Raw genomic sequence first — 24,406 nt, 5'->3', positions numbered from 1 at the left:
TGTATCCCACAAAATTATTCAGCCCTGAATGAACCATGAGATCCAAAAACTACTGATGGCCAGATTAGTGGCATTCAGGTCTGGAGATCAAGAAAGATACAGGAAGTCAGTCACTGGGGAATGCTCAACAGCTGTGGTAGGGGTTGAATGCCATTACCTCTTACAAAGTGAAACCAAGAGATATAAGCGACAATGAGGCTTGACTCCCAGATAAGCTTAGTGCCTTCTATGCTCTCTTTAATCATCAAAACATGGAGGAACCTTCAGAAACTCCCACAGCCTCTGATGACCCTGTGATTTCAGTCTCTGAGACTGACACGGGAAGAACCTGGAGGAGTCTGAACCCAACGAAGGCATCCGGCCCAGATGCGGTGCTAGGATGAGTACACAAGACCTGCGCTGATCAACCGGCTCGAGTGTTCTTTGATATCTTTAACTTCTCGCTTCAGCAGTCTGATGTGCTCAAGTACTTCAAACAAGCTTCAATTATACCGGTGCTTAAGAAGAACATGGTAACCTGCCTCAATGACTATCATTCAGTAGCACTTATATCCTCTATGATGAAGTGCTTTGAGAGGCTGGTAATGGAACATATCATATCCTGCCTGAGGAGCAACTTGTATCCATTCCAATCTGTCGAACATCACAACAGATCCACAGAAGATGCCATTTCATTGACTCTTCATTCAACCCTTAAACATCTAGACAGTGAAGATGCATATATCAAAATACTGTTCATCGATTAGACTTCAGCATTCAATCATACAGTTTAACATCCCCTCATAACTAATCAATAAGCTTCAAGCCTTTGGTCTCAATTCCTTCATGTGCAATTGGATCCTCAATTTCCTCACTTTTGGCAAAAACATCTCCTCCACAATCAGCATCATCACAGGTACACAACAAGCCTGTGTGCTTAGCCCCTGCTCTAATTGCTTTATACTTATGACCTTGAGGCTAAGCACAGCTCCAGTGCTATATTTAAGCTTGCTGACGACTCCAATGTCACTGGCCGAATCAAAGGTGGTGACGAATCAGCATATCAGAGGAAGACTGAAAATCTGACTGAATAGTGCCACAACAACAACCTCTCACTGAATGTCAGCAAGACCAAGGAGCTGATTATTGACTTCATGTGGAGGAAACCCGAGATTCATTGGGGGATCAGTGCTGGAGACAGTCAGAAACTCAAAATTGGTTGGTATTATCATTTCAAAGAATCTGTCCTGAGCCCAGCATGTAAATGCCATTATGAAGAAAAAATTGCAGCACCTCAACTCAGAAGTTTTGTAGTTTCAGCACGACATCTAGACTTTTGACACCATTCTATATATGTTTGATGGAGAGTATATTGACTGGCTGCTTCACAGCCAGGCATGAAAACACCAATACACTTGAATGGAAAATCCTACAAAAAGAAGTGGTTGCCGTTCAGTCCATCACTGGTAAAGTCCTCCACACCATGGAGCACATCTACACAGAAAGCTGTCAAAGGGAAAGCAGCATCCATTATCAAGGACCCCACCCATACAGGCCATGCTCTCTTCTCACTGCTGCCATCAGGAGGAAGGTACAAGAGCTTCAGGTCTCGCTGCACTAGGTTCAGGAGCAGTTATAACCCCTTAACCATCAGGGTCTTGAACCAGTGGGGATAACTTCATTCAGCTTCACTTACCCATCACTGAATTGTTCCCATAACCTATGGACTCACTTTCAAAGGCTCTTCATCTCATGTTCTCGATATTTTTTTTTGTATTTGCACAGTTTGTTGTTTTATGCACGTTGATTGTTCGTCTTTGCTATTGGGAGTGGTCTTCTTTTGATTCTATTGTTGGGTTGAGTTGTTCTCCAATCTTGGCAATCCATTTACAAACTTTTCGTCATCATGCAAGGAGCTATCATCAGTGCACTGTTCACTTGCGGTGTGTCCTCTGAAAGCCTGGCCTTTATATACTTATCGATCAGTTGATTGATCATCATTAGGGAAACCCAATTGTGACATAGGGATGGGAGATCTCATCGCTGATAGCTTGTGTGGCAAACTGTGCATTGTATGGAATTTTGTTGATTCCATTGTGTTTCCTGGAATTACAGTGTATGCCTGCAAGATAATGAATCTCAGGGATGTAAGCTGTGACATATATGTACTTTGATAATAAATTTACTTTGAAATTTGAACTATTACTTGAAGATTTTGAGGCACTGATCCACAAGACCTAACCCTTCAGTGTCTAGTGGAATCTAGACCCTCAAATATGGTCTTTCCCCTCAAAGATTTTATGGTGGCTGCATTGAGCTTAAGTGCATTCCTCAGCACTACTGCTGCACACTGGAATGTGCCAATTGGCAGCATTTACTTGCAGGCATCTCCTTGGAACTTAAGACCAAGTTTTGAGGAAATCAAAGCATTTCTTTCACCGAGTTTTTGATCTTCCTGCAGCAATTGATGTTTGTTTCAGTAGCTGCCTCTGGAAACAACCTGTAATGTTATACAACTGCTTGCAATGTTCTCCAACAAGGAGTCTTGTATTATTTTATAGACTTCCTATACTACTAAAACTTTGCAATAGTTTTACCAAAATATATTTTGGGTAAATGTTTCAATGCAATTGTTATTGCATGGGGTTGCAGTACTTGCCTGCTAATTCCAGTTAATGGGGAAATATTCACTGAATATTAAATCAAAATTAAACAAACTATTAATTGGCTAGAACTCTCACCAAACAGCTTTCAAAATTAAATGTATTAATTGGATGAATACAGTTGAACAAACAGCCATATTTGTTGCTGGTAAAGATGAATGTGTTCCTGAGCTAACTTCAGTAATTGAGAAAATTCATAAGCCTGCAATTGTGTTTGTTTTTCTAAGGTGATTGTTAAAGGGCAATGGATTCTGCTTTTTAGACAGGACCGACAATGGATGTTCAGTCAATAAGTGCTTAATGAGGAAATCTGCAGGGCCACAGACTGCAGTTTCATATTGGGTTCAGTGTGTTACTGCAGTTGTTACTAGGATTTGGTGCATTTTGGGTTATAGGCATCGTAACTTTGAGTAAGATAATACTAGTTAGGTTGATAGATTTTATTTGATCGTAAAGGCCGAATGAGGCCAATTTGTGCTCTCTTCAGAAGTATGTGCTTCAGGTTAAAATTGCCCTAAATATAATTGGAAATGACAATGGGTAGTAACAGGTTGACATCACTCTTAAAATCCAAAATCAGGTCTTCCTTTTTAAAATATCTTTAAATCACACTGGCATGATCAGCATTGAGTGGCTGCAAAGCAAAACCATATCAGGTGTAATGTGCCAAATCTGCTATGCATTCCTTTTGTAGGGTTAGCTCTCAATTTCTTTTTATTTGCTCTTTAGGGTTCTAAAGAGGTAATGAGCATGCAGAGCATCAATTTTATCACCCAGTTATTCTGAAAAATAACAATTAACAACAGCAGATGTTGATTAGTTAGTCTTCATTCCAGGTATTCAACTTCCCTGGGACTTAAAATAGACAATAGCACAAGCTCATTAGCACACCAAATCTAGAACTCAGTACAGAAACACAGGTTGTTCTTCACCTTGATCTTTTTTTGAACAAGTTGTGACTAAAATCAGCTATTTCATCCTCACTAATGAGTCATGATTATGAGTCAGCCTTGAATATACATCTGCACGGTCAAGATTATAAAATGAGCTTTTCATCTCCTTTCACTATTAGTTCAAAATTTGATAAACTTCCTTTGAGCGTATGTTGAGGATTTGATCCATTGAATGAGTTTATATTTATCTCCTGGATGAGGTTGATATGAAACTTCCCCCCAATATTCATCCCAATTTTTTATCAATGAGCAGAGGAAATAGCAACTGTCTAGAGCTGGCAGGACGACAAAAATAAAGATGAATGAAAGAACATGGGAAATAGGAGCAAGAGTGGACCATGTCTGATCAGCTCTAGCTTTGTTTCCGCTTCAGATTTCCATAGCCCTCAATTCCTTGAGCTTTCAAAAATGCATTTACTTCTTTTTAAATGATGGAGCCTCCACAATCCTCTCTGAAAGAGAATTCCAGAGATTTATCTCATTACTGCTGCATGTACTTTTCACTGCTATTAGCATTTTCGAACATACTTACTAAACATATGTTAAATGATTTTCAGCAAAATAAAAGAAAACAAGATCAGATCAGTTCAAATCAATTTGTCTCAGTGGTACAGTGGTTAGTACTGCTGCCTTACCACTCTAACAACCGCTGCCTATGTGGTGTCTGCACGTTCTTCCTTGTCAGCCTACAGACTTAATTTGAGTGCTCACTTTCCTACCACATCACAAAGACGTGCTTATAGTTTAACAGGTTACTATTGTAACCCCCTGGGTCGCCTCAGGCTCGCTCAGCTCGCTTCCGTCTAGGGGGAGCAGCCTTCGGCCCCGCCAAACTGGGTAATCAGCTTGTGTAGTTGCCGTGTGATGTCCCCAACACGCCAAATAACAGACAGTACACCATATGCGATTAAATGTTCACCTTATAGATCTTACTGGAACTATGTAATTAATAGAGATACAATATAAAAGATAAAGTAAAAGGCACCAAACTTATCAAAGTCCAAACCACTTCGTGCACAACCCGTTGGAGCTCAATTAACAAAGTCTTCTTGCCACCATTCTATCCCCTCCGACCTCCTTGACCCACCCCCTGGGACCAACAACGGTGGTCGACCAGATGCTCCACATGAATCTGTCCTCATCTCCTCCCCTCGCCAAAACCCTGGGCCGGGGACCTTGCTCGGGTCTGTTCCGTCGCCCAGCTTACAACATTGCGTCTTCTCCCTCTAGCCCCCTCATGCTGTCTCCCCAAAAGCCCGCCAACAAGAGCTTACAGACCCAGAAAAGAGAATAACATCTATCCCAATTGGTTAACAAACGAATACAATTCTCGTTATCAGTAATTATAACCCAAACAAAAAGCACTCTCTCACCAGTTAGCATCACAAAGAAGCATTCTTACTCTTAACAAAACAAAGAAGCCATTTTGATTAACATACGCAGTAACATAAAGAAGAAACCCCTTACACTATAAACTATCCCTTCATCTAGCAAAAATAAACATAAGTGGAAAGGAAATTTGAATAATGTTATTGCTTTGCAGGGAGACAACATGAATGGAGTGTTCTCTGTATTGTATTAATAAAGTTAACTTTCAACTTAGTTCACCACAGCTTTAAGCAGCATTCAATGATTAGAAACCCAAATGATGTCCAATTTAGTATTAAGTTTAAATGTATCATAGTCAGTAGGTACACATTGTTTGTTATTTTAATGGAGGAGTTTAAATTAAATAGATGAAACATAAATTTGACAATAAAGATGTATGTGTTTTTTGAAAATCATGTGTGCTCTGCTAGTAATGAGCTTTTCTGAAGTTAATTTTATTTCACACAAAAAATGCTGGAGGAACTCAGCAGGTCAGACAGCATCTATGGAAGTGAATAAACAGTCTATGTTTCGGGCCGAGGCTCTTCTTCAGCACTGGAGAGAAGTGGGAAGACGGTGGAATAAAAAGGTGAGGGAAGGGGAAGGAGGACTGACTATGAGGTGATAGGTGAAGCCAGGTGGATAGGAAAGATAAAGGGCTCGAGAGGAAGGAATCTGATAGAAGAGAGTGGATCGAAGGAGAAAGAGAAGGGGGACGAGATCAGAATGGGGAATAGAAGAAGAGGAGAGTGGGGAGGTATGTTCTTTTACCGGTAGGAGAAACTGACATTCATCCAGTAGGTTGGATAGTACCCAGGTGGGGAATATAAGCTATTGCTCCTCCACCCTGAGGGTGGCCTCATCATGGCACAAGAGGAGACAATAGATCAACATGTCGAAAATGGATTGGGAATTAAAAAACTTGGCCACTAGGAAGTTCTGCTGTTGGCAGATGGTGCAGAGGTTCTCAACGAAAAGGTCCCCCAATTTATGATGGGTCTCACCAATGTAGAGGAGGCCACATCGGGAGAACTGGGCATAGTAGACAAGCACAGCAGAGTCACAGGTGAAGTGTTTCCTTACCTGGAAGGACTGTTTGAGGCCCTGAATGAAGGTGAAGGAGGAGATGAATGGGCAGGTGTAGCACTTTGGCCTTCTACAGGGATGTGCCAGAAGGGAGATTAATGGGGAGGGATGAATGGACAAGAGAATCATGGAGGAAGAAATTCCGATAGAAAATGGAGGAGTGGGAAGGTACAGATACATTTGGAGCTGTGTGGAGAATGATGTGTTGGATGAGGAGGCTCATGGGTGGTAGGTAAGAACAAGAGGAACTCTGTTACTGTTACAGCGGTGGGAAGATGGAGTGAGCGTGGATGTTCAGGAAATGGAGGAGATGCATGTGAGGGCAGCATCAATGGTCGAAAAAGGGAAACTCTGTTCTTTGAATAAGGAGGACACCTCTGACATCATGGAAAGGGAAGCGCATCCTGGGATCAGATGGAGCAGAGATGAAGGAACTGAAAACAGGGACGTTGGGAAGAAGTATAGTCAAGATAACCATGGGAATTGGTAGGTTTATAAAAGATGTCAATCGACACTTTGTCTTCAGAGTTGGAGACAGAGAGATTGAGAAAGGGGAGGGAGGTGTCACAAATGAACCAGGTGAATTGAAGGACAGGATAAAGTTGGAGGCAACATTGATAAATATCGACAAGCTCAGTGTTGGTGCATGAAGCAGCACCAATGAGTTGCCAATGTAGTGAAGGAAGAGTTAGGGAGCATTACTAGGGAAGGTTTGGAACATGGACTGTTCCAGGTAGCCAACAAAAATGCAGGCATGCATATGCTACATAGGTATTAGCAAGTAAACTGCATTATGTACACCCAGTAGTTACGTTATTAGATACGTCCTGTACCTAATAAAATGGCCACTGATTCTGTGGAGGTTTTCACAAATAAAATGGCATGAGGCATTTTATGTTTAAGGAAAACAGTAACAACTGATTTATTGAACTCCAAATACAGAACACAAAAGCATGGTAACCGAACTTCATGTAATTACATCATCACATCGGACTTCCCTCTTAAAATGAACCACCATCTCAATGTAGGTGGCTGTGCACGAAGAGTTATTTAAAAATAAAACAACAATGTGGTTATTTCCCAGAAGAGACACCATGTAGCCCTTTAGCTCTGTTGGCTTAGTAACTGTGAGGCACGTTCGGACTCTGATAGTCCAAAAGTCTGTAAAAGGTGAGCTCCCTGTGATCATTATTTATTATGTTCAGGAGGATTTTCCAGCAGACTCACCACACTCAATGCTGTGGAACTGCTGAACAGTGCTACAACATAGTAAGACTTGGTGTCATTGTCGGCGATTCCTTGCAGTGTGAATTCGGCCATGGCTTGTACAAACCTAACAACAGAATTTTGCTCCCAAAACTCCAGCAATTTCAAAGCAACTGCATTGGCCGACTAGTTCAATAACTCTGGAATCATCCTACAGCATCAGGGTCAATAATGTAGGTTTTCATGAATAAAATCATACGAGCCATTTTATGTTTAAGAAAAACCATAACAAACCATTTATTGTACTCCAAACACTGAATACAAAAGCACATCTGATTACTTGAGTTCCTGTCACCTTCCTGTCAGTTTGAATCAGTCTGGCCATTCTCTTCAGACTCCTCTCACTAACAAGATGTTCTCATCCATAGAACTGCTTATCACCGGATGTTGTTTATTGTTTTTCACACCGTTCTCTGTGAACTCTAGAGACTGTTGTGCATGAAAATCTCAGGAGATCAGCAGTTTCTGAGATAACGAAACCTGGCACTAACATTCATTCCATGGCCAAAGTCACTTAGATCACATTTCTCCCCTGTTATGATGTTTGGTCTGAACAACAACTGAATCTCTTGATTACATCTGCATGCTTTTAAGCACTGATTTGCTGCCACATGATTAACTGATTCAATATTTGCATTAACGAGCAGGTGTACAGGTGTACCTAATAAAGCGGCCATTGAGTATCTGTTAACTTGAAAGGGTTGTTTAATTTGATCAGTAAAATTTGAAATACTTTTACAACAAATGTATGTGAAAAATTTTAACCTCTGTATCTGGCACACCATTTCCTGCATGCGAAAACAAACGCTATGGCATTTCATTCCAACATTCTGAGCAATGCAGAATGTTTATAGGCAAGGATAAAGTTCAACTAGTAACTCAAGACTTTAAGAATCCACTATACTATCCCAGTTACATAACTTCTTGTGGTCTTCCATGGCGTAGAAGATACAAAAGTTGAAAGCACGTTCCACTGGGCTCAAAGACAGCTTTAACTGTGCTCTATTGGATGGTTCCTTAATAAAATAAGATGGATTCTTGACTGCAAAATCTACATTGTTATGATCTTCCACATTATTACCTACCTGCACTGCACTTTCTCTGTAGCTGTTGCACTTTATTCTACACTCTGTTGTTTTATTTTGTTCTACCTCAGTGCATTGTGTAATGGTTTGATCAGTATGAACATTGTGCAAGACTAGATTTTCATTGTACGGCTGTGCATGTAACTGTTATAAAGCAATTCCAAACTTTTCCCACCTCTGAAACTCATTGAGGATCATTCTTCATTGTACAGAAGCTGTAAAGGCTGTGTAAAGTAAATAACCAAATCAAATTGAAGAAATAGTGAATGTTGGAGTATATTTAACAACTAGGACTTCATTAGTCTATACACTAAACTCTAAAATTCCTCACTTCTCCTCTGTCAAAAAAGATGCTCTTAAAATATTGATCAAGCTTTTGGCCGTATCCAATCGCTTCAGATGGCTCTTTATCAGCTTGTCCATAATGTTCCTGTGAAGCATAATGCAATGTTCTGCTGTCTTAATGACACTATGTCATAGAACATGGAACACAACAGCACAGTATATGCCCTTCAGCCCACAATGTTGTGCTGACCTTATAAGCTAATTGGAGATCAATCTAACCCTTCCCTCTCTTTTTCTGTCACCCATGCCCCCATCCAAGAATTTCTTAGAAGTCCCTAATGTATCTGCCTCTATCATTACCCCTGGCAAAGTGTTTCATTCACCTACCTCTCTCTGGGTTTAAAAAAATACTCTGATATTTCCCCCCACTATACTCTTTTCTAGTCACCTTAAAATTATGCCTTCTGGTATTAGCCCTTTTCCACCATGGGGAGAAAGCCTCTGACTATCGACTTGACTTATGTATGCCTCTTATCATCTTGTACATCTCTATTAGGTCACCTCTCATCTTCCTTCACTCCAAAGGGAAAAGCCCTAGCCCTGTCAACCTATCCTCATAAGAAATGTCTCTAGTTTAGGTGGCATCCTGATAAATCTCCTCCGCATTCACTCTAATGCTTCCACATCCATTCTAGAAAGAGAATTATAATCAGAACCGAACACAATATTCCATGTGTGGTCTAACCAGGGTTTTAGTCAAATCCTACATTGGCTTCATCAGTTACCTCAGAAACCATAAAACTGAAGTGAAAGTAATCATCTTCAAACCCAAAAAAACTATCTGAGTTAGATGTATTTGCAAGTTGTGACTTTGTATCCCAATAGTAGTTTCTCCACTTTTATCCTGTCGTCCTTGAGCAAACAGAAACCAACTTTTGTTTTGAACAAGCAACGTTACATAATTTAACATAATGAAGTGCTCACAAATGTAACTTTAGTCTTCTAATAAAGTATAACATATAAAAGGGCATCATGCATTTCATATTCACAATAGAGAATCCACAATATCCCTTAATAAAAACAGTAGGTTTTTATAAACTCTCAGCAGTATACATGGAAACTTGGCACAAACAAGAATTACATTAATCTTTAACGTTCTTCAACCATAATGAGACCAAACAGTACAGGCATGTGTGAAGGATCATAAATTCTAAAGCTGTGAAAAATCTGCAGGTGAACAGAAATTGGTGCTTATCCCTGTTCTCCCAACTTAAACCAGAAAGGTCAATAGATTTTTCTTGTTAATTTGCTTCTAACTTTGTGTCAGAGAGAAAGAGGGAACATTGTTCAAATCCATCTGAATTCTTGAGTAACACCAATGTATTAGAATTTATTCCTCCTGCTTGGGACTTCTAAACATTTGAGATTGGATTCCTGACAGTCTCCTTTTCAGTGTTTATCAACAGTTCAGAGCTGATTATTAGAACTGGTTTATTGTTGTCACATGTACCAAGATGTTGTGATAAGTTTGCCTTGCATAGTGTTTGTGTAGGTCAAAACATTACACAGTGCCTTGAGGTAATATAAGGTTAACAATAATAAAATGAAGAATAAAGTGCACCAGCTACAGAGACAATGTTCTACATGGTAAAAGATAATAACAAGGTAGATTGTGAGATCAGGGGTCCAATATTCTTATAACAGTGGAGTTGTAGCTGCTTTTGTGCCTGCTGCTCAGGCTTTCAGGTTTTGCATCTTCTTGCTGATGACAGAGGGGAAAACAAAGAGTATATGGGATGGGTGGGATTTTTGATTACACTGGCTGCTTTACTGGGAGAGTGAGGAGTGTAGATGGAGTGTGTGTTACAGTACCATCTGTCATGTATCTGAATAGGATGCTTTCTATAGTGCATTGATACAAACTAGTGAGAGCCGACGGGGTCATACCAAATTTTCTTTGTCTCCTGAGAAAGCAGAGGTACATATAAGCTTTCTTGGTCAATTCATCAACGTGCTTTGCATCAGAACAGGCTATTGGTGATATTCCCTCCTAGGAACTTGAAGCTCTCAATTCTCTGAACTTCAGCACTTATTTCTTGACAATAGAAGCATGTATACTGCTCCCTCCCTTCAATGTCCAGTACTTTTGATCTGATGACATTGAAAGAAGAGTTGCTAAGCTTGCTATCTCCTTCCTGCACTTCGAACATAATTATGATGGTATCACCTGCAAACTTGTAGATAAGAGTTACAGCAAAATGGAGTAGGAGGCTGAAGAGGCAACATTGTGAAGCATCAATGTTGAGAATGATTGTAGCAGAGATGCAGCTGCCTTTCCTTACTGATGTCGATCAGGAAGTCGTGGACCCAGTTGTAGAGGGAGGTTCACTCTCAGGTCTCAGAGTTTGAGGATGAGTTTGCTTAGAGAATTGCATTAACAGAAATGCAGGACATTTTTTTTTAATGTTGGCCTTCATTGCTAGAGGGATTGAATTTAAGAGGAGGGAGTTAATGCTGCAGCCGAGCAGGGTACTGGTGAGGCCGCACCTGGAGTACTGCATGCAGTTCAAGTCTCCTTACTCCTCAAGTACGGAAGGATATACTGGTTCTGGAGGCAGTGTGGAGGAGGTTCACCAGGTTAATTCCAGAGCTGAGCGGGTTAGACTATGAGGAGGGATTGAGTTGCCTGGGACTGTACTCACTGGAATTCAGAAGAATGAGAGGAGATCTTATAGAAACATGTAAAACTATGAAAGGGATAGATACAATAGAGGCAGTAAAGTTGTTTCCAATGATAGGTGAGACTAGAACTAAGGGGCATAGCCTAAAGATTCAGGGCAGTAGATTTAGGGCAAAGGTGAGGAGGAAATGCTTTTCCCAGAGGGTAATGAATCTGTGGAATTCTCTACACCTATTCCTATTATCTTCTTAATTGCTATGTCAGAAGGAATTCAGTGATCCTCTCAGAATTTCCCACAGTGGAAGTTTATTACACTGCTGCTGCACAATGCCTAATGTATTGACCTGGTGTTGAAGGAAGTTAACAAAGTGACTACATTTGGAGTAGCCGAAATGCAAAAACATGGTTATTTTTTAATGAAATTGTTTGTTAAACTGCCAATTGTTTGGTTTGTATTTAAGAAAGAGGGACGGTATTCTTTCCGTAAATTGAATGTAATTAGATATCCATTCTCATTGCTGCTTGGAACGTTCTCAGACTTCCCCCTGTAGTGTAAACTTTCCAGATACATCCAATAAGCAGAAGTCCTACATTCACAGCTTATTGAGAGCAATTCTCAGTTTCCTTTCCAACTTTCTTAAGCTTTTTCTCATTTGGTGAGCACCAGATTCAGAGAATAGTAATAATATGGGAGGCTATTTGACCCTTTAGATCTAAGACCAGAAAATATAGGGGCAGAACTAGCCACTCAGCCCATCGAGTCCGCTTGACTATTCCATCACGGTTGATTTCTTATCCCTATCAACCCCATTCTCCTGCTTTCTAACCTTTGATGCCTTGACTAACCAAGAACCTATCAACCTCCACTTTAAAAATATTCAATTACTTGACCTCCACAGCCGTCCATGGTGATAAATTCCACAGATTCACAACCCTCCAGCTTAAGAAATTCCTTCTCATCTCTGTTCAAAATAAATATCCCTCTATTCTGCAGCTGTGCCCTTGGTCCTAGACTCACCCACAAATGAAAACATCCTTCTGCATCCACCCTATCTAGACCTTTCAATATTCAATGGATTTCGACCCCCTCATTCTTCTAAACTCCAGCAAGTACGGGCCTAGAGCCTTCTAACACTCCTCACACATTAACCGTTTCAATCCCAGAAGCATTCTTGTGAACCTTCTTTGGATCCTCTCCAATGCCAGCACTACTTTTCTTAGATAAGGAGCCCAAAATTGCTTACAATATTCCAAGTATGGTCTGTGCAATGCCTCATAAAGCCTCAGCTATGCCAGCTTTATGTAATGACAAACTGTATACCTTGCCTCCAGTCCTTTTTATCATAATCCTTCATTATCTGTACATTTCCACAGTTCCCTTTCAATCACTGTAATTGAATGTGCATCTTTGGTTATTCTTACTTGTGCATTCAGATCCTCACCATCCTAGATAAAATATCTGTTTTCCCTTTTACCACTTTTGACTCTCTTAGTTTTTGATCACTCTTTCATTTGGAACATTTCTTTACCCTTCTAAGTTTTAAATATCTTTCCTGGATTCCTGACAGTCTATTGAAGTCTAGTTCCATTGCACAAGTCACAGTCATAGAATACTAGGGCACAGAAAGAGGCAATCACCTTAGTAAATCTAATCTGCACAGTCACTAAATCCTTTACGTCTCGCAATATGGAAGAAGCATCTGGACGAGTATCTGACATCAAGGCATATTTATCTTGGACCAAGTCTGGCACGTAGAATCAGCATAGATAGGTACTTTATCATTGACATGGGCATTTTTTAGTTTTATTTATTTGGGGATACTGTGTGGAATAGAACCTTCCAGCCCGTTGAGCCACACTGCCCAGCAGCCCCTGACATCCCCAATTTAACCCTAACCCAATCACAGGACAACTTACAATGACCAATGAACCTGCCCCGTACATCTGTGGACTGTGGAGGGAAACCCCACAGATTCCATGGGGAGATGTACAACACCTTACAGAAAGGAGTTGTTATGTTTTGTAACTCTAAAACGTAAAATCTAATCAAAAAAAGCAGAGAGCCAAGCATGCATGTCTCGGTTTCCTTTTTACTTTAAGTGAGACACTGACATATGACGTGATACTGTGATGATGTATGCCATTCATGTACTTTTACATACAACCCATAATGAATGATGTAAACAAACAAAGAATGCCTAATCAATAATGTATTTGCAATATTAATCAAATATTACTAAAATATTAAATACACAACAGATGCCAGGGTTGAATTCTGTACTTCGACTCTCTGAGGTGGAATAGTGTCGCACTAACCCCTACACTACCTCAGTGGTGCTCAGGGTGGGGTAGAAAAGGCTTCTTTCCGGGCTTTGTGATTCTACAATCCCATTTTATTAAAATGTAGCATCCAGAGCTTCACACAATACTCCATTTGTAGGTAAAGCAGTACTTTATAAAGGAGTTACTATGACTCTCTTTACACACAATGTTTCTACACAGAGCTTAGGATCTCGTGTTTGTTTAAGCTGTTTTATAACCTGCCCAGCTCCATTTAATAAACTCTGCACATATCCTGGTGCATCTTTCTGTTCCTTTAGAATTGACTAGCTAGTTTATATTACCTTGTTTCAGAAAGGGTCATCTGAAAATGTTACTGAAACTTAGGGGCTGTCTGAAGATCATGCAAGGAACTGCAGACAATAGTGCTTTTACCCACAGAAGAGCAGGAGCCCTCAGGGAATTCTGTTTTCTACTAGCAGAGATCTCTGTGATGAGAATTTGGTCATATATTTATTATTTATACGCATTTCACTGAGACAGAGAGCTGCATTCCTATTACTGTAGAAAGTGCATTTGATCAACTATAGCCAATGTTAAATAAGTTTTATGCTTTGATGATCCATTTAATTTAAAGGAAACTACATTAACATTAATATATGCATAGAAATTTAGTTTAACAACACTTCAACATACCAGAAAGGAGTAAGTTGACAAAAATGTACTTTTGAAAGATTTTTATTTGTCCACACTGAGGATAAAATAACAGAGCTTACTGTGGCTCATTACTGAAGCAACTACATAACACCAATGGGAATTTATAGTTAATATCTAATGCAGTTTTAAAAAAAAATTGTGGTACTTCTAATAGTTGTTTTAAACCATAGTATCAAAGAGATCACAGCTTTCACATATCATATTACCTTAATATTGACCTGCACTGATGGAAAGGTTTCTGAGTACAAGATTAATGTAAAATACTTTTATTTTTAAATGAAACTGAAAATATGTAATTAATACTTTTCAGAACCCTTTGATTCACCACCTGTTCTTCTGATTGCCAACATTAAAAGTATCGTGGTGATGGGTTTGGACGGATCGGATATTCCCACACAGAGTTCCATCAATACTAATGGACTCATTGCATTGGATTTTATTTATGATGAGGAGCTAGTCTGCTGGATCACAGCTGAGGAAATGTCCACTCATGCTGAACTGAAATGTGCCAAGATGACACCATTGAATGGATTTGTTGAAGAGAAAGTCATCAATATTTCACAAAGCCTCCACAGTGAGTACTACCAGCACTTATACCTACTTTAGAATGTGTTTCTTACCAATATGGAACAGTTTTAAAACAAACACATCAACTAGTTGGAATAAATATCAGTGTTACTGCAGAGAGAGTCTTTGATATAACAATTGCTAAATGATGACAACTTCATGCGTTGGAAAGGAATTTCATTGAAAGATATATTATAAAGTAAAACTGCCAATTATTAATAAACATGGACATTGCTTTGAATAGCACCTTAATTTTAATGAAGTCTGAAGTTAATCCAAGGTTTTTCTATTTAATGTTCTTTTTCTATTTGTCAGTCATCAGCAGGATATTCTCATCTTTCTAATTAACAACAGATTATATTTGCTTTCATGCTAGTCATTTTATTGTGATATCTCTGCTTAAAACTCCATGGCAATATGATTCTTCCTTAGATACTGTTCTTACATGGTATGATAGTAAAGAATACTTCTTTTTAGACAAAAGAGCATGAGATTTACTCACAAAGAGGAATTTACAAGCAGAGGTCAAAATAAGTGAGCACTATTCCCAAGAAAATTGGAGGGCTGAAATATATTTTTATTTCCTTGTTTCCTCCGTTGAATCCTCATTTAGGTGCTAGGTTAGTGTGGGAGGGCACACTAATTCCATTCGTGAGGAAGGTAATGAGGATTCCGTAGCAGCTCAAAAGTTTTTCAGGTGACTGGGATTGACCTATGCTGCAAAATGCTCTGGCAAAGCCAGTTCATTAACTTTGGAATTTTCTTTAGCAGGTCCCAGCGGATCAGACAGTACATTAGATTCATAGTCAGAGGAGAAATTAAATTGCACAATAGGACACTGATTCCATTTTGTTTGGGTAGGATCAATTGTCACTTATTCTAACCCCTACATGTCATTCTAATAGGATGAATCTTGTTTCTTGAGCATCACAAGCATTAAAAAAAAATTACAGACCTGTGGTGCTTGAAACATCATGTCATGCAGAATTTCTCTGTGGAAATACTTTGTGACCTCTGCTCTAAATTGGTCATTTAGCAATTTGATCTGCGAACTCAGCTTTGTTTTAATTTGTGACAGCCTTGTGTGTGCACAGTTAGGGCATATTCTGGAGGTTTGGAATAAAGGAAATGTTAATTTCAACAGTAACCTGTCTTCAGATTTAAATGTGGATTGCAGATTGAATTCAAAATGCAGCTCGGAACAGTGGTGTTCTTGGAGCTGCAGGCTGGGGTTGATTGTAACCCAGGAAACACCCCATTCAGGCTGCAGAAACGGTGGTGATTAACATTGTGTCTGGAGTGTTGGTGTGAAGATCTAGGTGTTTGAAAATTATATATAACTCAAAGGAAGCATTCTCCACCCAAAGTACAGAAGCAAACAATGTCATTGTAACTATTGAAACTACATTGTTACCATTGATCTTAAGGGTATAAAAATGTGATGTACTTTGAGTTTATGAGCCTCCTCTTCCAAAAGTGTCTTCAGTACAATGTCTGCTTGTTGTGCGGAATAAAGACTTCTATATCACCAGCTTCAGTGTCTCCCTGTGACTTCGATCGTAGTCACAATATGCACCTTTAGTATAGTCACAGAGAGATACAGCACATCAACAGACCATTCAGCCCGCTGAATCCATGCTGATCATCAGCCACTCATTTAAACAGTTTCTAATTTTCTATGTTTTTAGTTGTCCCCACATCCTCATTAATTCTGGCCAGGTTCCACCATTCACCCACTTCCTAGTTCATTTCAAATCACATTAAATGTTGAGGCTTTATAAGGTATTGGTCAGACCACACTTGGAATATTTTGAGCAGCTTTGGGTCCCTTATCAATGAAAAGATATGCTGGCATTTGAGAGGGTCCAGAGGAAGTTCATAAGAATGATGCTGGAAGTGAAATGGTTAATGTATGAGGAGCATTTGATAGCTCCGGGACTGTACTTGCTGGAGTTTAGAAGAATGAGGCGGAATCTCACTGAAACCTATCGAATATTGAAAGGCCTAGATAGAGTGGGCATGCAGAGGATGTTTCCAAAAGTGGCGGAATCTTAGATCAGAGGACGCAATCTCAAAATACAAGGACGTCCGTTTAGAACAGAGATGAGGAGGAATTTCTTTAGCCAGAAGGTAGTAAAACTGTAGAATTCATTGCCACAGACTGCTGTGGAAGCCAAGTCATTGGGTATATTTAAAGCAGAAGAGGTTGATAGAAGTCAAAGGTTAGGAGGAAAAGGCAGGTGAACGGGGTTCAGAGAGATCATAAGTCAGCCAAGATTGAATTGTGGAGCATATTCAATAGGCCAAATGACCTGATTATGCTTTTATGACTTATGGTCTTATGATCTTATAGTTACTTTAGATTCTCTAATTTTTTTAAGGCTGTAAGTTCCTGTATCTAGTAGTTCATTCTGTGACTGTTTAATTGGAGTTGAATTCTATTGGCGGAGTACAACTTGCTGATGCTACCTTAGTTGCATGCTTAGTGCTAACAAGCAGGAATAAGCTTTTGGCCTTTGGTTTGTTTAGCAGTTCCACTTCATAAAGAACAAGAACTTTTCTCTATAGTGTCTTCAATATTTTTAAATTTCCCAAGACATTAAGGATAAGAATTGGCCATGGAGAATAACAATCAAGCCTTGAACTATTTCAGAACTTGAAATTTATGCATCAGTAAGCCAAACTGGACTCAAGATCCTAACTGATCTATTGTACCACTTTATTTTTTTCCAGTTCTGCTTTACCATGAATAATGGCTCTGAGTCTGGTACATTACGATTACTACTCTCAAGTAACTGGCCATACTGAATACCAACTCTATAAAAAAATTTGCAATAACATGATATCAACTTCATTATCTGCATACATAACTTCTGGACAGTATTTTGCATTGCATTGACATCTATCTACATCATTTCCTATGATCCCACTCAATAAGCCCCTTATAATTGGATCAAGATGGTGGTGCGACGCAGCTTGCAGCGGCCACTCCAGAGCTGATTATCTGTTATTTGTGAAGCGGAGTGCCATGCGCAATCATAATCGGATGAAAAACGGACGTGGGAGCACGGAGGAACATCTGAAAATCCCCAGGAAGACCTTCTTTGTTGCTGTTGCTGCTGTGAGGACTGGGTCTCTGCTGGGAAGAACAGGCCCCCAGTCTTCAGGATCGTGTTGCCGATGGCCGTTGGCGGGGCCGTCTTAATACGCTCGGCAGAGGATGGTGCTCAGAGAAGCTGTGCCGGAGGGGATGGTCGGAGGCTTGGAGGTTCAACGGGCTCGGAGTCTGCTGCAGTCAGGTCACTTTCACTGTGTGCTGCGTCTGCGAGGCTGAGTCGGGCGGCGCCTTGGAAGTCCATAGCGGGGGTATTCCCTTCTGCCGCCGGCGTGGGATGGCGAGTCTGTTGGGACCCTGGGGACTTGTGGAAACTGTGTGGTGGTTTCTTTCGAACTTATAGTCTTTTAACATCTTTGGACTATTTTTACTGTGCCCATGGTCTGTTTTTTATCAATTATGCTATTGTTTGCACTGTTGTAACTATATGTTGTAAATATATGGTTTTGTGCAGGTCTTGTAGCTTTAGTTTTTGGTCTTGTTTGTCTGGTGGGATTGGAGCTCCTTTCCCGGGAATGTACTAAGATGGTAGCGTGATATTAATATGCAGCAGCCTCTCCGGACTCTGGATTGGGGATTGCTAAACGTTACGTGGATTTTCTAGTGTAGTCTGTTTTGTCATGTGTTTTTGTGATATCATTCTGGAGGAACGTTGTCTCATTTTTTAACTGCATTGCATTTGTGGTTTTTAAATGACAATAAACTGAATCTGAATCTGAATCTGAATTCCATGTTTTAACTAACTCAGCCTACTTCCTTAGGTTTGGTCATTTCCCTAATTGTGAATTTGACCAGTTTGTCTTCAGCTTCTGAATCCAAACAAGTGTTTTAAGCTGTTGGCTGGCTCAGGCCACAGTTGGTCAGAGTTGATCATAGATATTGTGTCCAAGCTGTCTAGATATGCAGGCCAGGGCAGTACAATATGGAGAGCAAGCTGTTGCCCATGTAGCAAGCCCCCCCACCCCCCATTCATCTGATGAACCTAATGTAATGGTAGAGACCGATATAGTTTGGTACCAGAAGCGTACAGGAGTTGCCAGTCAGCATTGTACTCAATGTAGGACTGCCTTAGGGACTCCAGCACCAGATTTTTCCCTATGGTTTTACTCCCAAAGCCTTCCCCATGAGTGGGTATAGCCGCAAGGCACTGGAGGTTTGAGATCAGGGTTTTGCTTCTCCTATATGAGCTGCCAAACATGGCAAATGCGCCACATCTGCCCAAAGCAACTGGTTTTAAGGCGCCAGTAACCCGCTTTTGCCCTTTCTCCTGTCAATGGAAATGGCTCCACAGGCTTAGTAGCTAATCCACATGAGAAGACCAGGAGCTGGACTTGACTGTTAGAGACTATTTTAGGTGCATGCCATTGGGAGCATTTAATAGCTTGTGGGAGCTTGGCTCCATTACCAGCCCTAGCTATAACAACATTAAGGAACCAATGTTTTGTGCTAGAATTGATAATATATCAGTCTTTGGGACCCTACTGAGCATTTTAACCACGCCATTACATAATTCCTGTTACACACAACAGATACTCTCCACTCTGCTAGCCAGTTCTCAAATTGTTCCCAGATATTACCTAGGAATTTCGTGCCATGAAAATGGATTGTATCCTTTTCTTCTGCGTACTAAAGTTGATACTGCCTGTAGCATTAGCGAACTGCCAGGTGGTATACAAAATTCCAGGCAACAGATATAAAGGTTTTATTAAAAAAATGCTAACATTGATTTTCACTTGACATATTTTCTAAGAGTACAATTTGCAAAATGCTGCTTTGTTGTTATGCATTGTTGGGAGCCACTGTACAGTGAGAGAAAGCTGGTTTGGGGGCACAGAGGTCTCCACTGTGCTGTGAACCCACTGAAAGTGAAACTGGATGGATTGATTCCCATGTTGGAACCTAGCCAATAGAATTTCCCAACTTCTTGTCCAGTGACTCCTTGCTTAATAGTATTGGTCTATGGCATAAAAACAAAGATTGGGAACACCTCCTAGCCAATGTGAAGCATGAGCTCATCCAGGGACCAGTGACTGCACGGCGCACAGTGACAGTGCGTGTTTATTATCAATAAAGCATAAACCTTGGGTTACACTCAATGGCTTGAAAGTAAATGGCTATAGAGGTAGTGAACCAATTGGCTGAAATTTTCCAAACCTAGCTGGATTCAAGGAGGGTACCAGAAGTCTGAGAACCAGCCAAAGTGTCTTCCTTTTCAAACACGGAGGAAGACAGAAGGTGGAAATCTGTAGACCAGTTAATTTAACAACCATTATTAGTAAGATTTTAGTGTCAAAAATCAAAGTGGAAAGCTGAATATAATCAAACTGAGTCAAATTGTTCTATGAAAGGAAAACCATGCTGAACAAATGTGTTCAAATTATTTGAGGATATCATAGGAAGAGTTGTCAGAAGGGTATTGTAGATGAGGTGCATTTAGATTTCCGCAAGGTGCCTTATATCAGGCTGCTGCATAAATTAAGAGCCCAATGTATAGAAAGAAGTGAATTTAGAGAACATAGAACAGTACAGCCCGAGAACAAGTGCTTGACCCACTCTGTCTGCATTGTGTAAGTGATCGTCTTTCAATTCTCGCCGCTGTCTGTAACGAATTTGTATGTTCTCCCTCTGACTGAACATATTTCCTCTGGGTGCTTTGCCTTTTTTCCTAATACATATGGTTTAGGATTATTAAGTTGCAGGCATGCTATACTGGCACTGAAATTATGCTGACACTTGCCCCCAGCATATCCTCGGAGTTCATTGGTCATTTATGCAGACAATGAATTTCGCTGAATGTCACAATGGACATGTGACAAAGAAAGCTAATCATTATCTTTTATCTAATTTGCATGTACATGGTCCATATCCCTCCATCCCCTGCCCGGTCATGTGTCTGTCTAAGTGCCTCTGAAACATTGCTATCATATCTGTTTCCTCCATCTTCCCTGGTATCATGTTCCAGGAGCTCTGTGTAAAAAAAATGCCTTGTGAATCTCCCTTAACATTACATTAATGTTCAGTAGTGAGGATATGAAAATATGTGGAAAGGAAGGTCAATTTGTGGAATTGACACTGTAAATCTGGAAGGAATAACGTATCAACTGAATGACTATGCAGAAGCCTGTCACATGAGGAGACGAATGATATTAGATACTTTGGTAAGAGGACTCAAAATCTGGATAATTATATAAAAAGAGGGAAACTGTCAATGAGTGAAATTCAGAAAACTCAAGGTATTCCAGTTCATGAATCAGAAAAGCAATTATTTCAAGTTCAGTTTATTGTCATTCAACCGTATACATGCATGCTACCAAATGAAACAATGTTCCTCCAGACAACAGTTCATATAACTCACACCCATAACACATGAAGTAATATTACCACAAATAAAATAACTAATAATATGATGCTTTTATGAAACAAAACAGTAGAAGTAAAAAGCTACTTATACTTCATGAGATGTGATGAGACCTGAGTGGTGGCAGGTGGTTCAGTAGTCTTCCAGCCTGGGGAAAGAAGCTGTTCTCCATCCAAACAGTTCTTGTCCTAATGCTACAATACCTCCATGCCTGACACTACTTCCAGGTAGTTCCCACCAATAAATAAGAAGAAAAATAGCATTCTGTCCTTTATTGTGAAGGGGTTGTAGATTAAGAATAAGTAGGTTTTGGTGCAGTGGTACCTTGTGTTAACAAGGTAGCATTTGGAAAGCAGAGCTTTCTCATCTTACCTTAAAATTGATACGGCCTTGGAAACAATCCAAGCATGTTCTTGGGATGAGAGATTTGGCCTATTAGGAGAGAAAGGAGAGTTTGGATGTTTATTCCTTGGAGTTTAAAAGAAAGACAAATGTATTTGAACCTATAAAATCCCAAGGCAGAGTGGATGTGCTGATGTTTTAATTAGTAGAATAGTCACAAAGATGGGTGGAGGATAAGGTGCTCCTTCCCTCCACTAGCCTACGGGTCACCCTTGAGCAAGTTATCTTTACCCACTTAACCCTCAATCAGGGTAATGTGAAGCCATGGGAGCAGGTGGTGGACGATTGTATGAGCAGCTGGTGCATATCACAAGCCCTAATGATGCAATCACTGACACTAGGCAGACAATTGCTGAAGAGCATTAATAATAGCTGGGGTCACGTCTTGTAAGGCAATGGCAAACATTTCTGCAGAAAAATTTGCCAAGAGCAATCATGGTCATGGATAGACCATGATCGCCCATGTCATACGACATGGTATATATGATGATGTCATACAACGCAGCTCATAATGATGATGTCATCAAGCAAGGACATGGCTACAGAATAAGGGGCAGATCATTTAAAACTGAGCTGCATAGAACCCTTTTCTGTTAGAGGACAATGAATCTCTGGAATTCTGTAAATAGTGGTGGAGACATAGTTAAAGTGCAGATAGGTAATTGAAAAATCAAGGAATTGATAGTTATTAGAAATGACACAGAAAATAAGTTGAGGCCAGCATAAATCAGTTATTATCATAGTGAGTGGCAAGGCATTGTTGAGTGGCCTTGTGAATTAATTCCTGCTTAGATTTTCATTTTAATGGCAAAAATGTCTGACAGAATGTTTGGGTAAAACAGTTATTGATCACCTGGGCAATATAACATGTGGGAAACTGAATTTGCAACCAAGCACTGAATAAATGATGTCTCTAATGTCTAGGCATCAGTGTTTTATATTGAAATACTGCCATAGAAAATGTAATTAAACTCTTTAGGGCAAACTGGTGTTCACGCATCCCTCTGCTAATGGTAAGGTCCATGGCATAAAAAAGGTTGGGAACCCCTGGTTTAGGAATAAATAATTGACATGGTAAATCTTCAACAATACCCCCTAAACTGAAAAAGTGAAGGTTAAATAATACAACCACCATCTGTCTGATTAGCTTATAAACTGAATTTCCTTATGTTATCCATCTTTTATTTTTTGTTTATTGCTTTTAGATGAAGAATCAAACAATTCATTTGCTTTCATCTCCATGGGAGGTTGGAAATATTTATTCATCTAACATTTGATTTTGCACTTGTACTCGGCATTTCTCCTGTAATAGTTCAGCTTTTGCGTTGAACAGCCTGTATTTGGTTAGCCACAGCTGTCTATTTTATAATAACAGTTCAGGTCAGAATGAGAATCACTTCTTTGCCAGTATGTGAAACATACCAGAATTGATTGTGGTTCAGTACCAAACATAAAACTCAACAAGACAACACAACAGCAACCAAACGTTTACAAGACAATAGTGCAAACAGCCATGAGCAATCAACAATTAGAGAAAATGTCAATAATCAATCTTAGATAAATGTGAACATACAGTATGAACAGCCTAAATAATTATCAACAGAACAAAGAGAGCAGGAAAGACCATGTAACAGATGTTGTGCAGGGCCTATGTTTTTAAAATATAGGAAAGTTAAAATTAAATTTCATTTTTTAAAGACCTATCATGGTGAACGTATATTAGTCACAGGGACTGCTTTTACTACAGTGGTTTGTTGCCTACATTCATAATTGCATTCATAATTTTTCCCATCTAAGTTCACAGACTCCCTGGAAACTATCCATGGAACCCCAAAGGATCTGTGGACTCCAGTTTAAGATCCCCCATTCTACACTATCTCAAGAGCTCCAATAGGAAGCCAATGCAGAGTAGCTAGGACAGAAGTGATATTTTCCCACATCCTAGTTTTGGTTAAAAGTCTAGCAGCAGCATTTTGAATGAGATGTAATTTGTCAATAGGTTGGTTTGGAAGGCCAGTAAAAAAGGCATCACAGTAATCTAATCCATTCGATATAAAGGCATGGAATAGTTTTGCAGATTGATATATAACAGAAGTGAACATATCTTTGCAATACTTCTTAACTGTAGAAATGCTGCTCTGGTCACTTTTTTCATGTGGGATTTAACATTCAAATCTGAAGCAACGATGACACCTAGGCTAGCTACTTCTGATGTTACAAGGGGAGCCAAATTCCCACGTTTATCAAGAAATTTATCTCTTTTGGCTTTGTACTTCAGTTTCATTTCATTTAGTTTTCAGAAATTATTGCTCGTCCATTTGTTTATTGCAGCCATACCAGAAGTCAAAGAAGGTAGGGTGTTATCATAATCAGGCTCAACCAAGAGATACAATTGTGTACCATCTGCACAACTGTGGAAATCAAGTTTATGCTCTCTAATGATGTCTCCTAAGGGGAGAGTATATAAGGAGGAGAGTGAGGGACCAATAGTTTTCCTGAGCAGCACTGAAAAGTCCATTGTATCTCTTAGAAAATTGGTCTCCAAGACAGACATAAGTTTTTTCTCTCTGATACACGGACAAAACCGATTAAGGCCACTATT

The 24,406-nt window shown here is 39.7% G+C and overlaps 1 protein-coding gene across 1 annotated transcript in view; it reads left to right on the top strand.

Moving 5' to 3' along the window:
* Nucleotides 1-24,406, top strand: part of LOC140714547 (low-density lipoprotein receptor-related protein 1-like) — a 1,940,354-nt gene that overhangs the window by 726,612 nt on the left and 1,189,336 nt on the right. The window contains exon 6 of the mRNA XM_073025830.1: nt 14,673-14,936. Coding sequence (XP_072881931.1) covers nt 14,673-14,936 — 264 coding nt within the window. The remainder of the gene's footprint in view (nt 1-14,672; nt 14,937-24,406) is intronic.

This window comes from Hemitrygon akajei, chromosome 2 (genome assembly GCF_048418815.1).
Source record: "Hemitrygon akajei chromosome 2, sHemAka1.3, whole genome shotgun sequence".
Lineage (NCBI taxonomy): Eukaryota > Metazoa > Chordata > Chondrichthyes > Myliobatiformes > Dasyatidae > Hemitrygon > Hemitrygon akajei.
Note: the sequence above shows the minus strand (reverse complement) of the source record. Positions and strands in the feature narration are given on the sequence as shown.